Here is a 21,580-nt window from a genome sequence, read left to right on the forward strand (position 1 = left end):
ATGAAAGTTTTTACTGAATTTGCTCTTATTAATTGCTCTCAAACTATGTTTGTAGCTATTAGTCTAGTCCTCTCAACATTTTCTATGCAATTTTTCGTCTGAACGATTGTGTGTCTTCTCTTCAGGTTGCTTTTTTCTCTTTTCGTAACCATTCAGAGTTGAAAGAAGCTTAACTTAATTGGTAGCAGTTTACTAGTAAAAGGCTCATGGAACGTGTGCCGAATTTGATTTTGTTTCCAATTCAACTGGTGATATGAAATTTGCAATTTTTAAAATCAGTTTGCAGTGATGTTGGTATTTTGTTCTCATTGCAGATAAGTTGGTGCCCACAATCATTTTAGAGTTCAATAAACGATGGAAGCTTTTCTAGCCCCCTAGAGAGTAACCCATTTAATTTATCTTTTATTGTTAATACAGCATTGTTTTGCAGAGAATTTCTCGAAGAATTCATATGGTGAGAAAATAGCATAAGCTCTGTCCAATATGAAATATTACTACTGTGCTTTACAATTATCCCTTCATTATTTCATGTTCCTTGCTTCACATCTTTTGCATCTTCTGTACAGTTTTAAATTTCCCTAAACCCGATGAAGATCGACTGTAGTTTGACTGCATATTGTATAATAGGTGCAAACAAACGCGGCAGATGTGGATCAATTGCACCAGGCAATAGCGAAGAATGACGAAAGCACAGTGAAGGAGATCCTAGTGCAGAAGCCACACATCGTCAAGTAAGTTCCAAATGCATGTTGTATGACGCCTAGTCTAGTACTTTCAACAGAACCTATACAAGACACTTCACCACCATTCAATCCATTCCTTGCTCAATTCATAGTTTATGAGCCATGATCCACGCTTGTATATATTCTAGGTTTTAAATCTTCATGCAATTGAATATTGCGTTCTTAAAACCTCCTTATCCTAGTAGTGCACACATGTGCTCGCTCTTTGAAGATGAACTCGAGTATTTATTATTTATCCTTGTCAACAAAGGAATTTTCGATGAAAGACATCGAGAAGCAAACTGTAAATAGTGTAACAAGTTTGTATTGGCACATAAGAGCACATTTTCTGCCTTCACTGTTTTTTTTTGTGTATTTTATGGCGTATAATGCCAATGACAGCTGGGATAAATGCAAACAATTACTACCATCATGAAATGGATGCCAGTATTGTCCTAAAATGCATTTTTGATGCTGCGTTTTTAGCATGTTTTAATGAAACTGCAATAGAACCAAATTGCCTTTCAAAAATTGGCTGAGCCGTTTAAACCCGGGTCTAAATGTATGCGTGAGATTGGGTCGTTTCAGTTTGCCGAGCAGAAGAGGCGAGACTGCAATTCATGTGGCCACAATAAATGGATACCCCAATATTATCAAGGTAGACGGCAGAATTTGATTTATTTTTATTAGTGGAATGTAAACCAATATCATGGAGTTTGAAAATCTGCCTAAAATAGCCGAATGAGTTGCGTTGCGAATTCGTGGTCCAAAGCTCGTCTTCTCTGTTATCGATTTCTTGTGAGCGTATATCGGTGCCCGGCAATTGTAGTACGCACATAGTTAGAGCGTATTTCATTATGTCATCTTGTTCAGTTTTGACGAGCTGGTTTAATTATAGCTGCGAAGCTGTAAGCTGAGCGTAGCTATATTGCGGTGCTCTTGGTTTTTTACGACTCGAAGAGGAGTATTGGTTTTCTCTCGGTTTTTTACAACTCGAAGAGGAGTATTGGTTTTCTCTCGGTTTTTACGACTCGAAGAGGAGTATTGGTTTTCTTAAGGTTTTTTTTTTACCGGAAGTACTATTCGTTCAGACGATGTTTTGACCTAAAAGCGAAAGCGAGTAAAATTACAGTGTGAACTAATTTTTTCTGAGCGAGAGAAGTTTTTTGATCATGCGCTGCGTTTAGTGAATGACTTTTTGACATTGAAAAGTAGTTTTTGACTGAATGGCACATATAGATAACCGTTTTTAGCCGTTTTTTCGTCTAAGTGGCCTAGTTTTTTTGCTTGTAATTTGGTTTTTTGTAGAAATAATTTTTAATCGATGCTATGTGGAAATGTAAACCCGGGAAATTGTTAGCACAGTATTTTGCATAGCCTGAAATTGCGTTTCAAATGCAAAATTGGCACATATTTCTTGATTTTTTAGTTAATTTTTGGCTTTTCTATTAATTTCTTCATTTTTGGATCTTTTAGCTGTTTTTTGTCAAAAATCAGTTAATATGGCAACTTCCCTTTGATAATTCATATACTCAATGCCTCTTTCTACCTCGATGTAATTTTGTTTCATAAAATTATACATTTGCTAATCCGATTTTCGTAGTTTTTTGCAATTTTTTTTCAGTTTTTTGTTTGTATTTTGCATTTAATTACTAGAAATAGTTTTTTGGGGAAGATGAGGGACTTTAATTTCGTTTCAATAAAAATTCAATCATTTTTTGGTGTTAAGTTTTTGAAAAAACAGAATATTTTTCATAAATGCAGTCTTAAATATTTTTGACCACTTTTTTGCAAAATGTTTCATTGTTTCGTATGTCTGAATTCGGCTTTTTCTTGTTATTCTGTTCAGCAAGCTGGATTTTTGTCTCGAATGACTCGTTGTCTTTTCTATGTCTCGAATGCTGATCAATGAAATGTACTCGTTTTTCTTGATTTTTTTAAATTTGATTTTTAACTTTCAAAAATCAAGAATTGGCCTTTTTGTTACGGTGTTCCTAACATTGTGTCCATATTCTTCACATTCTCGTTTGTATCATTCTTGTTTTGTCCTGGCACCTACTTTTCTTTTCGTTATATTGATTTTTTCAGTTGTTAAAAAACTGAATGAACTCAGCTTTTTCTTAGATCTTGGTTTCTTCGGTTTGCAATTGATTTAATTCAAAATAAGGCAGTACTGGGAGTTTACTAGAAAGTCTTTTCCACATTTGACTTATTACTATTCATTGCAATTTTGTTCCGGGCTGGGTATTGTTTTTAGACGATTGTTTGCCTTTGAATATTATTCTGTTGCTTTTGTTTTTCTATGATTAATTTAATTTTTGAATTAGTATGAAATCTTGTTGTCTAGCATATACACAACAAGGAAGAATCATGTATTATTTTTGTCTTAATTGCCGTGATTAGAAATCTAATTGTAGTGGTTCTCTGATTCTTAAGTTTGAGCACTCTTTTTTGAATAATTTTGACTTTCCTGTCTTTTTTGAAAAGTTTTTATCTGCCGTTTGCTTTCGCGATCTTTTTGAGATTAGAATCATTAATTATCTGAGGGCATCTGATGGCCCTGTCAGCTTTGTCAGGCTATTACTTTTTGACCATCCTAAATATTTCAGACTTTTTTAACGTTACCAAACGTTTTCAATAATAAAATTTTGCTGCATTTTCTTTCTCTTGGTGACAGTGGTTTAAATTTCACCGATTTTTAGATCAGACCCGCGGAGGTAATGAGTTAATGGTTTAATACAAAAGGTAATGGCTTCAGCTGCAATTACGGTTTTGTTAGTGAAGTTTTGGTGCTTCGAGTCGCTTCCGGAATTCTTCCGGCTATGTTTTTTTTTTACAGGAAGTAGATTTGTTCACGCGGCATTTTGACCTAAAAGCGAAAGTGAGAAAAGCTGTCTTGGTGAACAGCTTTTCGCTAAGCGAGAGAAGTTTTTTGATCATGCGCTGCGTTTAGTGAATGACTTTTTGACTTTGAAAAGTAGTTTTTGACTGAATGGCACATATAGATAACCGTTTTTAGCCGTTTTTTCGTCTTAGTGGCCCAATTTTTTTGCTTATAACTTAGTTTCTTGTAGAAATAAATTTTATTCGATTCTATATTGAAATATCAACCTCGGAAATTGATACCACAGTGTTTTGGAGAGCCTGAACATGCGTTTCAAGTTGAGAATTGGCACATAATTCTTGATTTTTTAGTTAATTTTTGGCTTTTTTTTTTAATTAATTTTTTCATTTTTGGATCTTTTAACCGTCTCTTTGTCAAAAATCAGATATGGCAACTTTTCTTTGATAATTCCTATACTGAACGCCTCTTTCTACCTTGATGCAATTTTTTTCCATAAAATTGTACATATGCTAATCCGATTTTGGTAGTTTTTTTCCGATTTCGTCAGTGTTTTTCGATTTTGATTGTAATTGCTAGAAATAGTTTTTTGTGCAACATGAGGGACTTTAATTTTGTTTCATTAAAAATTCAATCTTTTTTGGCTTTAAGTTTTGAAAAAAAAGACAGTTAAAAATTTTTCATAAATGCAGTCTTAACTTAAAAGTTCTTTGACCATTTTTTTGCAAAATATTTCAATGTTTCGTATTTATGAATTCTGCTTTTTCCTATTTTTGTTCTCTTCAGGAGGATAGATCTTTGTATCGGATGACTAGTTATCTTTTCTATGTCTTGAATGCTGGACAATGAAATGTGTTCGTTTTTCTTGAATTTTTTAAATTGATTTTCAACTTTCAAAAATCAAGAATGTCTTTTTGTTACGGTGTTTCTTACATTGTGCCCATATTTACGTTCTAGTTAGTATAATTCTAGCTTTGTCCTGACAACTACATTTATTTGCGGTATATTGATTTTTTCAGTTGTAAAAAATGAATGATTTCACCTTTTTCTTAGATTTTCGTCATTTCTTTGGTTTGCAATTGATTTCATTCTACATAAGGCAGTACTGAGAGTTTGGTAGCAACCTTTTTTCCGAAATTTTCACTTATGACTAATTACTACAGCGTTCTTCCGGCCTAGGTATTAATTAAAACGATTTTTTGCCTTTGAATATTCTGCTGTTTATGTCTTTTCTATGATCAATTTTATTTTTGATTTAGTATGAAATCATGCTGTCTAGCTTATGTACAAGAAGGAACAGATGTGTTTTTTTGTCTTAATCGCTGTGATTAGAACGTAATTATAGGTGTTTTCTGATTCTTAAATTTCAGCTTTCTTTTTTGAATAGCTTTAACTTGGTTACTAAGATTATTATCTGCCGTTTGCTTTCGCGATCTTTTTCAGATTAAAATCATGAATTATTTGAGGGCTAATGTTAACCTTGTCAGCTTTTTCAGACTATCAGGTTTTTGACCACCTTAATTATTTTGGATTTTTTAACGTTACCAAACGTTTTCGGTAATATAAAATTTTGCTGCATTTTGTTTCTCTTGTTGACAGTGGTTTAAGTTTCACCAATTTTTAGAGCAGACCTGGGGAGGTAGTAGGTTAATGATTCAATACAAAAGGTAGTGGCGTCCGTTGCAATTACGGTTTTGTTAGTGAATTTCTGACGCTTCGAGTCGCTTCCGGAATTCTTCCGGCTATGGTTTTTTACAGGAAGTAGATTTGTTCATGCGGCATTTTGACCGAAAAGCAAAACTGAGAAAAGCTGTCTTGTTGAACAGCTTTTCGCTGAGCGAGAGAAGTTTTTTGATCATGCGCTTAGTTTAGTGAAGGACTTTTTGACTTTGAAAAGTAGGTTTTGACTGAATTGCACATATAGATAACCGTTTTTAGCCGTTTTTTCGTCTAAGTGGCCCAATTTTTTTGCTTTTAATTTGGTTTCTTGTAGAAATAAGTTTTATTCGATATTATATTGAAATTTCAACCTCGGAAATTGATGCCACAGTGTTTTGCAGAGCCTGAAAATGCGTTTCAAGTTGAAAATTGGCACATAATTCTTGACTTTTTAGTTAATTTTTGGATTTTTTATAATAATTTCTTCATTTTTGGATTTTTTAACCCTCTTTTTGTCAAAAATCAGTTAAAATAGCAACTTCTCTTTGACAAATCCTATATTCAACGCCTCTTTCTACCTCGATGTAATTTTGTTTCATAAAATTGTACATATGCTAATCCGATTTTGGTAGTTTTTTTCTGATTTTCGTCTGTTTTTCGTTTGTATTATGGTTGTAATAGCCAGAAATAGTTTTTTTTGTGCAACTTGAGGGACTTTAATTTCGTTTCAATAAAAATTCAATCAGTTTTTGGTGTTAAGTTTTGAAAAAAAACAGTTAAAACTTTTTCATAAATGCAGTCTAACTTAAAAGTTCTTTGCCCATTTTTTTTGCAAAATATTTCAATGTTTCGTATTTATGAATTCTGCTTTTTCCTATTTTTTGTGCTCTTCAGGAGGATAGATCTTTGTACCGGATGACTAGTTATCTTTTCTATGTCTTGAATGCTGGACAATGAAATGTGTTCTTTTTTCTTGAATTTTTTAAATTGATTTTTAACTGTCAAAAATCAAGAATGTCTTTTTGTTATGGTGTTCCTTTCATTGTGCTCATATTTACATTCTAGTTAGTATCATTCTAGTTTTGTCCTGGCACCTACATTTTTTTTCGGTATATTGATTTTTTCAGCTATAAAAAATGAATGACTTCAGCTTTTTTTTTTAGATTTTTGTCATTTCTTTGGTTGCAATTGATTGCATTCAACATAAGGCAGTACTGAGAGTTTGATAGCAAGCTTTTTCCAAAATTTCCACTTATGACTAATTACTACAGCTTTCTTCCGTCCTCGGTATTAATTAAAACGATTTTTTGCCTTTGAAAATTCTGCTGCTTATGTCTTTTCTATGATCAATTTTATTTTTGATTTAGTATGAAATTATGTTGTCTAGCTTATGTACAAGAAAACAGGCGTGTGTTGTTTTTTGTCTTAATCGCAGTGATTAGAAGTGTAATTATAGGTGTTTTCTGATTCTTAAATTTGAGCTTTCCATTTTGAAAAGATTTAACTTAGTTTCTAAGATTATTATCTGCAGTTTGCTTTCGCGATCTTTTTCAGATTACAATCATGAATTATTTGAGTGCTATTGATAACCTTGTCAGCTTTTTCAGACTATCAGGTTTTTGACCACCTTAATTTTTTTGGATTTTTTAGCGTTACCAAACGGTTTCAATAATATAAACTTTTGTTGCATTTTGTTTCTCTTGTTGACTGGTTTAAGTTTCACCAATTTTTAGAGCAGACGTGGAGAGGTAGTGAGTTAATGGTTTAATACAAAAGGTAGTCAATTTTTCTGAATGATTTCGTCCTATCACTAACGGCATTTGCGCGCGTGACGTCATTTCTCACTCGCTTTAGCAAAAGTTTTTAGGTTATTTGCGTGATTAGATTTTGATCATACGTGACTTACCTCACTCAATAAAATGACTTTTGCACTTTAAAACTTAAGTTTAATTTGAATTAGTTTAAGGTCAAAGGAACTCATGTGTGCAGTAAAGGTCCCTAATAAGAGGCTTCTGCGGAATGAATTTCAACAAGCTTGATTAATTTATCGCTGAATGTTTTTTACCTAGTTTTTTGAGCGGCGTCGATTTTTTTTTCAACTTAGATCTGTATCTGTTTCTATCTCTATTATATGGCACGCAGGTCTATTCTTTCGCAGCTATTCCGGCAATATGCCGGCTATGTTTATAGATATAGATTGTCGGTTCACGTTGAGACCAATTTTATTTAATTGAATCCGAATTACGATGCCATCTCTTTCGTTTACTCTGCTTCCTGAATTTCTTTTTAGTTTCTGATTTCTCAGGAAATTTGTCTTTGAATTCAGTAACACGGTGTGTTTAGATGTTATCCTCGATGGGCAGTGAGTTGTCCCAACAGACTCCCACGGGATACCAGCCCATCCATCTGGCCACCCTCCACAAGCACATCCCATGTCTTGATATGCTCAACAGTCTGGATGTGGACATAGATGCCAAGACTCCCGACCAACAGACACCTTTGCACTTGGCAGCTGAAAGGTCAGTGTTAGGAAGTTGAGAGAGAACAACCTAATGTAAATTATGCATACGATAAGCTTGACATAGCTTGACAAGAAGCTCTACTCGGTCAACGTATACTTGCCTAGAAAAAAGAAGCCTTGAAGAGCAAGAAAGAACATGAAAATGGGTCATAAGAGATGCCCAAGTTCGAGAGCTTAAGACCAGTTGGAGTAATGGCTGGCACACTAAGCTTGCAAGTAACAGATTCTGGTTCGAATCCAGTACTGGTCCATTTCCAGAGTAGTTGCGCCTGCTTAGAGCTCTCACAGTCAGATACCATTTTGCGACATAAATTTATTCAAGACTCAAAGAAAGAAAATGAATGAACTGAAAGTCTGAGCCAGTTTACGAGAAAGTCCCATTCGAATTAAGTAACATTTATGTACATACAAGGATGGTACCAAATGAATTTTTCCTCATTTAATCTAAGTAATCTTATTTCAGGAAACATTCTTAGAGTTTGTCCTCCATTACAGGAGGCATTTGAAAACGGGCCAGTCGGCCTTAGTGTCCTCGTTGTTACTACAGGTTACAATATCTGTAAAAAGATTAGTTATTAATAGCTCTGACATTTTTTCTCCTTATTCAGTGGTTTTCCAGACCCAGGGGCCAGAAAACATCCTAAGGGGGTTGATAATAAGTTACTGACAAATTTTTAATGGCCATGGAATAGTTTTTCAACTTTTTAATGTCACAAATATAAGCAATTTTTTGAGAAAACGTGCTTTTTTTCAAGTTTTTTGGATTTTTTTGTAGTTTTTTAAGTTTTTTCAGCCTGAAAAGCCAAGGAACCTCCTCTAGGTTTTGAAAATAGGTTACTGAATAATTTTTAGATTAAATGGATTGTCTTGCAAGATTTAAACCTCGCGAATTTCAACATATTTTTCATATTTTTAGCCATTTTTCCCCCATTTTTTTTGACATACTCATTATTCAGATTTTTTGAACCTCAAAAGTCAGAAAGCCTCCGTTAGGGTTTGATGATAAGTTAGTGGAAAATTTTTGTTGGTCATGGGTTAATTTTCATCTTTTTAATATCACAATTATAGCAATTTTTTTTATAAAACTTGCAATTTTAAGTAATTTAAAAATTTTTGTCATTTCGTAGGATTCTCTAGCCTCAAGGGCCTCGGAACTTCCTATAGGGTTTGATAATATATTACTGCATATTTTAAATATATAATGGAATGTTTTTCAAGATTTTAATATCTCGAGTTTAAACAATTTTTTAAAATATTTGCAATTTTTCATGTTTTTGATTTTTTTCCGGCAACAGAGGCCCTCGAACCTCCTTCAAGGTTTGATAACAAGCTGCTGTATAGTTTCTAGAGTTAATGGAATGGTGATCAACCTTTTTTATGACTCCAGTTTAAGTAATTTTTGAATAAAATTTAATCTTTTCAAATGTTTGGAAAATTTATGTTCCAAGTGTATGGATCTTTATGAGCCTGTCAAACTGTTTCTGGCTTCAAACAGGTATAAGGAATGTTCTCTTGAGACAATGAATTGGTTCTTAAGATAATAATGTCTTGCGTAATGTCATCATCATCTTTGCGTAATGTCATCATCTCTGGTCCTCATTATCAATGAGCTGTAGTTGAAATGTTTTTTATCATAACTGATCTAACAGGCACCTTTTGGGAAACCATTGTTAATTGCTCTCAAAATCAATTATTAGCACATTTATTAACCCTTTTTGTCTTTTATGCAATTTTTTTGCTTGGCCGATTTTTCGTCTGACTCATTTGACTTTCGTCTTCAGAAACGGGATAAAGATGTAGTGCCCCGAGGTCACTAAACCGTGCCGCTCGCCGGTCGTTTGAGAGCAATTCGCCCGAGGTTAGTCGGTTATGTTTTCTTTCTTAACTGCATTACCAGGAAGCTCGAAGACGAGTTTTGGAGGAGTTTTATTCTTAACATTTTCATGGGACTGAGTTTTGAAGCAGGAAATGAAACGTATAAAAAATTGGAGGGGTGTAAGTGTTGAAAAAAATTGTATAGCCAAACGGGGCGTTTTTCTTCATAGCCCTGTTTTCAAGTAATTTGTTGGTTATAACTATTAATAGCGCCCTCGTTCTCAGCTGGCTGTTATAGTAGGGCGTTTTACAATTCAAAGAATTTGAATTGTATTGGGGCGCTGTCTTTTTTTTCAAGTTCTGTTCACATTTTCTTGATTTTCGAAGTCAAATTGGAGTAGTGATTTTGGTCACGCCGAAACAGGAAGTGGAACAAAAAACCAGTGGTTTTGCGGCGTGAAATTTTTTCGCTCTAATCTTAATGTAGAGTGAGAAAACGGTGTTTGAACAAAAATTTGCTTTCTCGATAGTATTTTTTTGGTTTTTGCGTTGCTGTTTTTTCAATAGCCGCGTCCTCAATTCAAGGCGGCTATTATAGCGCTCTAATTTTTTACAATTCAAAGAATTTGAATTGTATTGGGGCGCTGTCTTTTTTTTAAGATCCGTTCACACATTTTCATGATTTTTGAAGTCAAATTGGAGTGGTGATTTTGGTCACGCCGAAACAGGAAATGGAGCGAAAAGGCGAGTAGTTTTGCGGCGTGAAATTTTTTCGCTCTAATTTTAAAGTAGAATGAGAACACGGTGTTTGAACAAAAATTAGCTTTCTCGGTAGTGGTTTTTTGTTCACATGCGGCAATTTCAATTTGATTTTTACTGTTTTTTCGATTTTTTGGATCGGATTTTTTTCTAAATGGTTTTCCCAATCTATTCATAGTTCATTCTAGGCCTAGTTTTTCGTATGAACCAAATTTCCATTTCTCGCTAATGATTTTTTTTCTTGACATGCGGCATTTTGACATTGATTTTCTGGCTTTTTAAATTTTTTTATCTGATTTTTTTAAATGGTTTTTCCAATTCGCTCATAGTCCTTTTAAGGTCTAGATGTTTGTTTAGTCAATGAAAATTTTTTGAATTGTTCGTCAGGACTAGTCCTGCTATGTTTTTTACTTCGTCTAACATTTTTGTTTCGTCTTACCCTGACTTCTTGGAATTGACTTTTTCAATGACTTACCTCACTCAAAAAAATGACTTCTGAACTCACTTATGAAACTTCAAATTTTATGAACTTTTACTTATTAAAGGTTTATAGTGTTCATCTAAGTAGTGCCAAACATATATGCCCTAATTCTTGATTTTTAGAGTCTTGAGTTCTTTCGAATATTAATTTTGGGATCTTTTCAGTTAAATACTGCACGTGCATCTGGGGGGTGCAAATAATATGCGCCCACTAAGCTGAGGGGGCACAAACTGAAAAGATCCTAATTTTGAAAAGCCCTATTAGGGCTTTCTCCTTATAGAGCTTGTGTCTCATAAAAATGACAGTCCGAAGCTAACCCAAAAAGTCTAGTGGTCTATTAAAGGACTGGTGGTCGATCTGTCTATTTTGTTTCTATAGTTGTTTCAATTCATGTAACGCCACAAGCGTCTATCGCGGCTATTTTCCGGCAATCTGCCGGCTATGTTGCCGGCAATTTTTTTGATCTGATTTTTTAGAATTGGTTTTCCCAACTCTATCATAGTCCGTTCTAGGTATAGTCTTTTGTTTAGTCAATGAAAATTCTTTGAACTGTACGTCAGGACTTGTCCTGCTATGTTTTTTACTTCGTCGAGCAAATCTTTCGCTTTCCCTTAGTTCACAGATTGTTCAACAATTTGCGTGAAAACATTTTTTTTTCTTGGCTAGTTTCACTTTTCTCGCATTCTTAAAATGCTTTTATGCAGCAGTTGCTCCTTAGATGTCCTTTAATTGAACTATTTTTGTCTGAGTTAACTTCTTTAATACTTATTGGTTTTGATACTAGCCCCTTGTACTAGACCAGGAGTATTTCCAACTTCAAAATTACCACAAAATTACATGTACAAATTTCAGTTGATAAGTTTTTTTGTTCTTTCAATACCAGCAGGGGCGGCTATTTTCCAGCAATCTGGCGGGTATATTTATTAATTTGAAGAAATAATAACTATATAAATAGTAGTTATAGTCTTTTGTTTGAGTATTCAGACTTTATCAATGCTTGGCAAGTCTTTCGACTTCAAATATGTATGTGATGGCGACGGATCTGTTATTTGCTCTCGAACGAAGTTCGAAGCAATTATTCTAATTGTGTTGGTCTTTTTATGCAAAATTTTTGATCGAATGTTTTTGCGCTTTTGTTCTAGAACTTTCTGTGACTTCTTTAGTAAATGTTTCAAACTTCAGTTTTGAGAGTGAACTACGTTGCTCTAGTTCTGAGATCAAGTTCCTAGCTAAATCGATTGTGAGCGAAAGGAAATCAAAGGCATTGTAACTGAGTGGATAAGATATCACACTGCTAAGCAGGAGGTCGGTGGATCGAACCCCCGTGTCTTTGCAACCATAAAATAGTTATAAGCTACAACCCCTCTAAATTAAGTTTCTCCCGCCCGTCGTTCGAGAGCAGTTCATCCTTCGTTAGTCGGTTTATGTTCATCATGCTGAAGAAAATGTTAACAACAATTGATCGAAAGAAGAGCGTCGTCGTAGGGAGCAGTATCCGTGAGTGCGTTTAACTTAGCTTCGCAATTGGGTAAAGCTTCCCATAGTCTTTATATATGCGATGTCTGGTGTCACAAATAAGTAAGAACTTTGCCCATCAAATAAAAAGTCAAAAGTAAGTTATTACAGCGAAAGCGTAACCAATCGAATTCGTTAAGTAGTATGTTAAGCATGTTTGCATTACGTTCTTAGGGGACTGTTGGCATCGGTCAAGTGGTTGATAGAACAGGGAGCAGTTCTCAACTTCCGCAATTCCCAGAGGAAGAATCCGTCAGACCTCGCGTTAGAGAAAGGCCATCCAGACATCGCAGAGCTAATCAAAGCATGTGTTGCCAAACTCAAACGAGGAGAGGATGTTGCCGACATTTTGCGAAACTATTAACATGGACTCATATTTTCACAACACTTCTGGTCCATGAATTAACTCCTGTTTTTATATAAACTGATTCCTGAAGCACAGTCGTTTGCTTTGTTTTAGAACCACATCTAAATGGAAAAAGTTAATCTTGGCTCTTAGGAAACGAAGATCTGATCCCGCTGGTAACGGGTGGTCTTAGGCGGCAAATAAATTAGATGTACATTTGTAAATATGGATCTAATGAGTGTAAATTTGTGTATAACATGTAAATGCTTAGTAATTATATGTTCACACATTTTGAAAATTTCAATTGCACAATTGACCAACAGAATAAAATTAGCTCATTTATCAAACTCGTAAATTTATCCGAACAATAAAAGTTGATAAATGTTAATTCACATTTTCTTTCTCGATTTAAAATTTTGAATTATCAGCAGCTGCGAATGAAATCTCGACCAGAAGTGGATGATATGGTTTTCTAAAACATGGTTTAAAACTCCCATTATTTGACTGGCCGTACATTTACTTTGAAGTTCTATTTATGTGGACTTAAATGCAAATATTATAAATAGCAGCAAACCCGAGGCTATTATTGGCCTTCTCTTGGTTTTTACGACTCGAAGAGAAGTATTGGCTTTCTTAAGGTTTTTTTAACCGGAAGTACTATTCGTTCAGACGGTATTTTGACCTAAAAGCGAGGCAGAGAAAGTTTTTGATCATGCGCTTGGATTAGTGAATGACTTTCTGACTTCGAAAAACGTTATTGAGAGACCGGTGCATATAGATAACCGTTTTTAGCCGTTCTTTTGTCCATTTGGCTCAATTTTTTTCTTTTAGTTTGCTTTTTGCAGAAATAGTTTTTGATCGATGCTGCATTGATACGCAACTTTCTGAAATTGATACCACAAAGTTTTGCACAGCCTAATAATTCTTTTCAAGTATAAAATGGGCACATGTTTCAACTTTATAATTAATTTTATGAATTTTTTCCTTAATTTCCTCATTTTTGATATATGAGAGGACTTTTTTTCTTAAATATTAGCGTATATGGCAAAGTTCGTTCCGCAATTCGTGAATTGAACAACTCTTTTGAACATGAGGTCTTTTGTGTTAAAATTTTAAACACACTAATCTATTTTTTGCTATTGTTTTTTTGTTTTTTGGTTTTGATTTGTAGAAATATTCTTTCTGCCCAGCCAGTGGTTAATTTCGTGTTATTGAAAAAAATATTTATCTTTTAATTTTTAATATTTTAATTTCAATGAATTTTTAATTGCGCTCAAACGAAATTTGTAGCAATTTTAATAGTCCTGTCGGTCTTATTGCGATTTTTCGCTTGACGGATATTTCGTCTGACGCTTTTGACTTTTCGTCTTCAAAAACGGGATAAACAGGTAGCGCCCAGCGGGCATTAAGTGTTCCTAGAGCCCGTCAGCTCTGTTTCACCCCAAACTGTTTTGGAGACTTATGTTGTGAATGGCGGTTCTTAGAGGTTGCAGACCCCTCCACTGTTGACCCCCCTCGACTATTGCCGCCACCCCCCCCCCCGCCCATGCGCGCTGATATCCCCCACACCACTGTTTCCGACCCCCCCCCCCCTCATCGGCCCTTGGTGCATTCCACCATCCCGTTTCCAGATACTGACGAACAACCGCTCGCTAAGCACACGCAAATTTGTACTATTTTGCTATTTTCAATTTTTTTGAAAATTTATGTTTTTTGTGTTCCGTCATAGAATCTCCTCTAGGTTTTTGTAATAGGTTACTGCACACTTTCTATTGGTATTGGAACGTTTACAACAATTTGACATCGCAATTTTTATCATTTCTTGACAAAACGTGCAATTTTTTTCAATTCTTTTGACGTTTATTTTTCATTACTCACGTTTTTGAAGACGCAGGGGGCAGAAAATGCCCCTTTATCAAGGAATTAATAATAAGTTACTGAAAAGTTTTTATTAGCATGGAATAGTTTTTATGATTTTTTAATGCTCTCCAGCCTAAAGAGCCCAGGAATCTTTAAGGTTTTACAATAGGTTACTGTATTGTTTCTAGATGTAATAAACTGTTTTTTAAGATTTTAACATCACAAATTTTCCCAAGGTTTTTGAAAATTTTTGTGACGTTTTGAGTTCTTTCACCCCTAGGTGTCAGGCAACTTCCTCTAGGTTTTTGGTAATAGGTTATTGCATAGTTTCTATTGGTAGTAGACAATTTTCAACATTTTGACATCACAATTTTTATCATTTCTTGACAAAACGTGCAATTTTTTTCAATTCTTTTGACGTTTATTTTTCATTACTCACGTTTTTGAAGACGCAGGGGGCAGAAAATGCCCCTTTATCAAGGAATTAATAATAAGTTACTGAAAAGTTTTTATTAGCATGGAATAGTTTTTATGATTTTTTAATGCTCTCCAGCCTAAAGAGCCCAGGAATCTTTAAGGTTTTACAATAGGTTACTGTATTGTTTCTAGATGTAATAAACTGTTTTTTAAGATTTTAACATCACAAATTTTCCCAAGGTTTTTGAAAATTTTTGTGACGTTTTGAGTTCTTTCACCCCTAGGTGTCAGGCAACTTCCTCTAGGTTTTTGGTAATAGGTTATTGCATAGTTTCTATTGGTAGTAGACAATTTTCAACATTTTGACATCACAAATTTTAGCAGTTTTTGTCAAAACTTGCAACTTTTTTTAATTTTATCCACACTTTGCTCCTTAGTCAGGGTTATGATAACAAGTTTCTGACAAATTTTTATTGGCCATGGAGTAGTTTTTCAACATTTTTAAGAAACAATTTTTAGTAACTTTTTGAAAAAACTTGCCTTCAAGATTTTTTTAAAATGTTTGTACTTTTTCTAGGTTGTTTTTGCCTCAAGAGCCAAGGAACCTCCTTTAGGACTTAAAAAGGGGTTACTGTATTTTTCCCAGATGTAATGGAATGTCTGGCAAGATTTTAACATCACGAATTTTTGCATTCTTTTGACTTTTGCCATTTTTTCCATTTTGACGATTATAGTCATTACTCAGGTTTTTTGAGCCTCAAGGGTCAGTAAAACCTCCGTTAGGCTTTGATAGAAAAGTTACTGAACTGTTTCCTAGTCATCTAGTCATTGATTAAATTTCAACTTTTTATTAGAAGTTATAGCAATGTTTTTTTATAAAACTTGCAATTTTTTCAAGCTTTTTGAAATTTGTTTTGGAGACTTATACGTATGGTGCGAAGGGCGGTTCTTAGAAATTGATCCACCACCCCCACCCATCCACCGCCCCATCACCAGTCCCCTCAATCCACTTTTGCACCCCCGCTGTAGTGCAGCCCGCTGCTCCCACCTTATGCCCCTTCAATAAATCGAAAGCTAGCCACACTAAACCTTGGTAGCTACTGACGAAGCCAACTGCTCGCAGGTTGCTTAAGAGCAATTTGCCCGACCTTAGTCGGTTACTTTTGTTTTTTAATTACAATTTTCGTAATTGTTTATTGGCCGCCTCAGCTTCTCAGCGGCCTATTATACTGCTCCTATTTTACTTCGTCAAACAAAAAGTTTTTTACTTTACTTTAGTTCACAGCTTGTTCAACATTTAGCGTGAAATCTTTTTGATTTTCCAGGCGTGTTTCACTCTTTTATCATTCTTCTGAAAGTGTTTTTAGAAAGCAGAGCAAAGGAATTCAAAAGAAACAAAGTTAATATCAAAAAATGAGATCAAATAGAAACGGGATAAAGCCCAAATTTTTAATGTCCGTTACTCAAACTTTGTTCTTAGTTACCATCTTTAATGAATAATCGTATTGATACTAGACCCTGTTCCGTCTTACTTGGAAACAGGCGTATATTCAGCTCCAAAATGACATCAAAATAAGTTGCACTATAAAATATACTGTACGAAATTTCTTTTTTAATTTGTTTCTTCTCTTCTTTCAGTCCGTGATGTTTTTCAGACATGATCGCTAAATAAATATATGTACTTTTTTTTTAATCGATTTTGAATGTTTTTGAAACAGGATGTTAAAGTCAATGCTTCATGTGAAAATTAGGTGTTTAGGTCAAGCGGCCGGGTGGATCGAAGAGCAGCTAGAAGAGATAGATTGGTTCACGCTCAGACTTTTTTGAAAGAGAACGAGAAAATTAGGTGTGAAAAAAATATCGCTAAGCGACCATCTGAAGCAAACATTACACTTTAGGATTCTATTTTCAGCTAATTTTACAATTTTGCCTTGTTTTAAATTTTCTAGCATTTTACGCTTTTGGCTTTTATTTCTGATAGCAGTTTTAGAGTTTTGTGGTTGACATCAGTTGTTATAGCAGGTTCAGTGGTCTTTTGTTTTGACTAATAGTTAGTTTCAATATTTTTGTTGAAAAAAATTGGCTAAGTTCGAGCAAGTTTTTCTCGAGTTTCGGATGTTTATGGTTTTTGCCTATTTCTTCTGATCTTACAATTTTCACTGCAGTTTTTTTGGTTAATTCTTCGTTAAGAGTTATTCTATAGGTTTTGCTACTATGAGGTGACACTTGAAGTCTAGAGATTGCCTTTTTGAACAAAATTCAATTACAAAAGTTTTATTTTCAGGTTTCTGGTCTTGGCAGTTTCCAGTAGTCGTTCGGTATTTCTCACCTGCGTTTTGGACGAATGACCAATTCAGTGGAGGCTATAAAAAATTTTTGTAGAATAAATTTCGGGAAGAACCTGAGGTTGCAAGCAGGGCACTTTTCACTTAAATAATATAAACAATTTTTTTGTTTTCAGGTTTTCGTCTTTTTTTAGTTGTTGTTTTAGCACTTCTCTGTCAATTATTGGGTGGGTGTCTGATGTATGTGAGAACGTAATTATTTTCTCTCGAAGTAATGGTACAGAAATCGTACTTAAAATTTGTAGAATTCTTTTTTAAAGAATTTTACTTTTTTCTGTCAACTCGGTCAACATTTTTCCTTGAGTTTCTCTTAAGCAACCCATTTAAAAAATTGTCTGAGCTTGTGTTGTAGACTACCTGTTTTACAGATTTTTTCAACAATATTTTTGGAGTCAACTAAAATCAAGTTTTATCAGATGGTGTATCAATTTGTTAGTTAGTTTTCTCATAATATTTTTCCTGTTGTATAAAAATATTAAGCATAATTTTGTAGAAAGTGCATTAGTACAGTGAGGATATAGAATTTTCGACCATATTCTGTCACAATTACTCGAAACCTGCTTTTTTATTCGTTCATGCAATTTGAATTGAATTGCGTGCCTGACGTTTTTTTTCACCATTAGTGGAGTGAGTTTTTGTGTTAATTTGCTTGAATAAGAGTAGTGGATAAAACAAGGCTTCCAGCCACCAGCAAAATTTGACCCTTTCTCCAAGCGCTAATCACGCATGTCGAACCTGGCCAAATTTTACTGATTTCTGGAAGCCTTGTTTTATCCACTACTACATGTTAGCTCTAAATTTGATAAAAATTAAAAAATGGGAACCAAAAATAAAGCAAACATCAAAAAATCAAAGCAAAATTTACATTTCACTCTTAAAGAGTGATTCACTCTTATTCGGAGTGATCCCCCAGTAGAAAAGATCGCTCTTTTTCGCTCGTAAAGAGTGATTCCCTCTTTTTTGATATTTTTTAATTTTTTTATACTTTTTATTTCAAATTATCTATACTCTTCAATAAATTTATATTTTCTTTTACTTTTTCTATATTTATTCCATTATTAATAAGAAATGATACAAAATTATAGTATTTACATGAACAACTATCAGTATAACTGCTCAACGGAGTTGTTTTGCAAATTCGAAGATCCCCAGTTTGGGTAATATCAGATCTGGGAACCAGCTCCACTGATCTTTCAGTTATATCAGGGAACCTGCTTTGCAGATTTCTACTTAATCCTCTAGTTAATTCTATATCTGGATGTTGTTTCTTTACATGAGCCCGTATCCCATCATCGCTCACAACAGAAGTACAATATGGACAATTAACTTTAGCTGAAGTACAACTTCTACATAAATACTTACCCTCATCGAAATTTTTTAGTGGCTTTATATAATTACACTTATTACAACATCTAGTTAATACTTCTGAGCTAGGCTTAGGGTTAGGGATAAAGTTAGGATCTGAGTTAGAGTTATAGTCATAGATAGAACCAGAACCAGAACTAGTACTACGGTTAGAACTAGAATTAGAACAAGGGTTAGAACTAGAAATAGAAACAGAATTAGAATTAGAATTAGAATTAGAATTAGAATTAGAATTAGAATTAGAATTAGAATTAGAATTAGAATTAGAATTAGAATTAGAATTAGAACTAGAATTAGATTCATTTTTTAAAGAACAACCCCATGGGGAAAAATCATTAGCACAAATACCACTTAATATTATATTACCACACATACTTTTATCAGTTTTATCTTTATGAAATGATTCATAATGATATTTTAAAACAGCAATGTTTCCACATTTATAGTTACACTCTAAACATTGTAAAAGCATTTATAATAGGTAAAATTTAATGTCTCTGATAATATTTAGCCATAATTTCAATTAAATCTTTAGTATTATCTTTAGATGTGATACACTCTGCTAAATATTTATTTCCTAACGTATTGAGTGTATTAGTTTTACATCTGTTATCTAAGATCAAATCAAGGTCTAATTCTTTTTTATCTTTAACTAAATTTTTAATCTCTTCTCTAAATTCTTCATTATTTATATATAGTTTGTTTAAAAACCTTCCTCCCTTTCTATTCAAAATTCCCATCTCTTCATTGACAAAGTCACAGTAACACTGATCAGTATACGAACTTTGTTCATGGTTTACCAAACTGCTTCGTGTTTCACCTTCCAACTCTTCTCAATATCCAACATTACCTAATTTATTTAGTCTACTCAACATTGTGCTTGCTCCCATTGCTACAGTTCCAGCATTTCTTGATATTGAATCGGGATAAATATAACTAAATATAATTAAACCTGTGCCTATAATTCCACCAATATTTGATAAAATTTTCATACCCTTTCCCATAATCATTTCTTTAGTTAGAACATCATTCTGTATTTTAATATTATTTAAAGTAAGAAGTTTATTGAAATAAAACTGATAATTATCATGATTAATAACATTTCTATCTGTTGCATTAATCATTAGTGGTTTCATATATGCTATAAGTTTATTTATGTCTTCTCTTTCTAGATCATCTTTTAAACTAAGAGCTTTTAAATCAAGGAAACCAACTCTTGAATCATATATCTTTGTTCTATTACTACTAATAATAATAAAAGTAATTTCATTTTTATTATATTTAATTATACCATAACGAAGTTCATCTGACATTCCATCTGTATAATTATAATAGTTACTATTTAATTCACTAATTATTTTATTGACGTCATGTTCACATTTATATATCTCATTAAAGTTTTTAAATAGGTCAGGTCCATTATAAGTTGTTAAAAAAATAGTATCACAACTCATTCTTGCTGTATTAATTATTAGAGCTGGTTTATGACACATTACAATCATTTGATTATTATAATGTCTACCTTCAGTAAAATGATAACCTATATCCTTATTTAACCTATCACCCATATCATCAAGTACTATTACACAATTTTGAAATTTATGCATATTGTTTTTTGTGATCATATTTATATCACATTTATTAAACCCTGTATACAACTTATTAGACTCAGGATCTATCCAGTCTCAGTCATCTTTACAAACTATAACTATTTTTTAGCTTGGTTTTGGTCTTGGTTTTGGTTTTGGTTTTGGTCTTGGTTTTGGTTTTGGTTTTGATCTTGAACTTGACCATGGTCTAAGTATAACTTTAAGTTTTGTCTAATAAAATATGTTTTACCCGTTCCAGTTCCACCATAAACAATAGTATGTAATGGTGACTTTTCATATTCAAATCTAACTAGACTCCTATTCATAAATCCACCAAAGCCTTCTTCTAGTTTTGTATATTTACTTGGTCTTGAATCATATATTATATAACAAATTCCAATAATAATAATAAAAATAAAAACCGCACTACCTGTTTCCATTTTTATATATAAAATTTATATATATAAAAATGCTCATCCTAACTTTTGAGGAATTCAATAATAAATTTAATATTGATAATAATGCTATGAGTGATATCAGAATAAAAGATATAGGCAAAGATATAAGTCTAACACCAATTGAAATTGTAATGAGAGATCAAACTCCAGATAGTATCGGGGATCCTAACTTCAACATTATTGTAAATCTACATCCAACTGAAGGTACACATTGGATTTCAGTTATAGGAAGAGAAGATCAGCGAAGCGGTTACACCGATGGTCCTGTCTATTACTTTGATAGTTTTGGTGTAGAAACTCCACCTTTATTTTTAGAAGAGTATGTTGATCTAGGCTCCAATGAAAGAATACAACAATATGATGAATCTTATTGTGGGCCTTATTGTTTATATATGATCTATCTTATTGATAGAGGATTAAGAATTAAAAGTGTTTTGAATATTCTAGTTAATCAATGTAAATATCCAGGAATATATAATGAGTGTTTTTGTTTAAGTTGTAATGTTAATGATAAAGATAATGTTAATGTTAATGATAAAGATAATGTTAATGATACTGATAATTTTAATGATAAAGATAATGTTAATGTTAATGTTAGTGATAATGATAATGATAATGTTAATGTTAATGTTAATGTTAATTATAATGATAATGATAATGATAATGATAATGATAATGATAATGATTATGATTATGATTATGATAATGATAATGATAATGATAATGATAATGATAATGATAATGATAATGATAATGATAATGATAATGATAATGATAATGATAATGATAATTTTTTATATATATTGGATGAAAAACATGGTGAAACATCGGTGGAACCGGTTCCCGGATGGGTGAAACCTCATGGCGAAGCATGGATGAAGTCCCG

The 21,580-nt window shown here is 33.2% G+C and overlaps 1 protein-coding gene across 2 annotated transcripts in view; it reads left to right on the forward strand.

Moving 5' to 3' along the window:
• The window catches only part of LOC142343163 (uncharacterized), a 68,202-nt gene extending 55,135 nt beyond the window's left edge, over positions 1–13,067 (forward strand). Inside the window, exons 16-20 of one of the 2 annotated variants that reach the window (XM_075394860.1) lie at positions 431–454; positions 628–731; positions 1,311–1,380; positions 7,567–7,742; positions 12,489–13,067. In XM_075394860.1, coding sequence (XP_075250975.1) covers positions 431–454; positions 628–731; positions 1,311–1,380; positions 7,567–7,742; positions 12,489–12,678 — 564 coding nt within the window. In that variant the 3' untranslated portion in view covers positions 12,679–13,067. The remainder of the gene's footprint in view (positions 1–430; positions 455–627; positions 732–1,310; positions 1,381–7,566; positions 7,743–12,488) is intronic. The other variant, XM_075394861.1, reaches the window with a different exon arrangement.
• The last annotated feature ends 8,513 nt before the right edge of the window (positions 13,068–21,580 follow it).

This window comes from Convolutriloba macropyga, chromosome 7, assembly GCF_964194025.1.
Source record: "Convolutriloba macropyga chromosome 7, txConMacr16.3, whole genome shotgun sequence".
In the NCBI taxonomy this organism is placed as follows: domain Eukaryota; kingdom Metazoa; phylum Xenacoelomorpha; order Acoela; family Convolutidae; genus Convolutriloba; species Convolutriloba macropyga.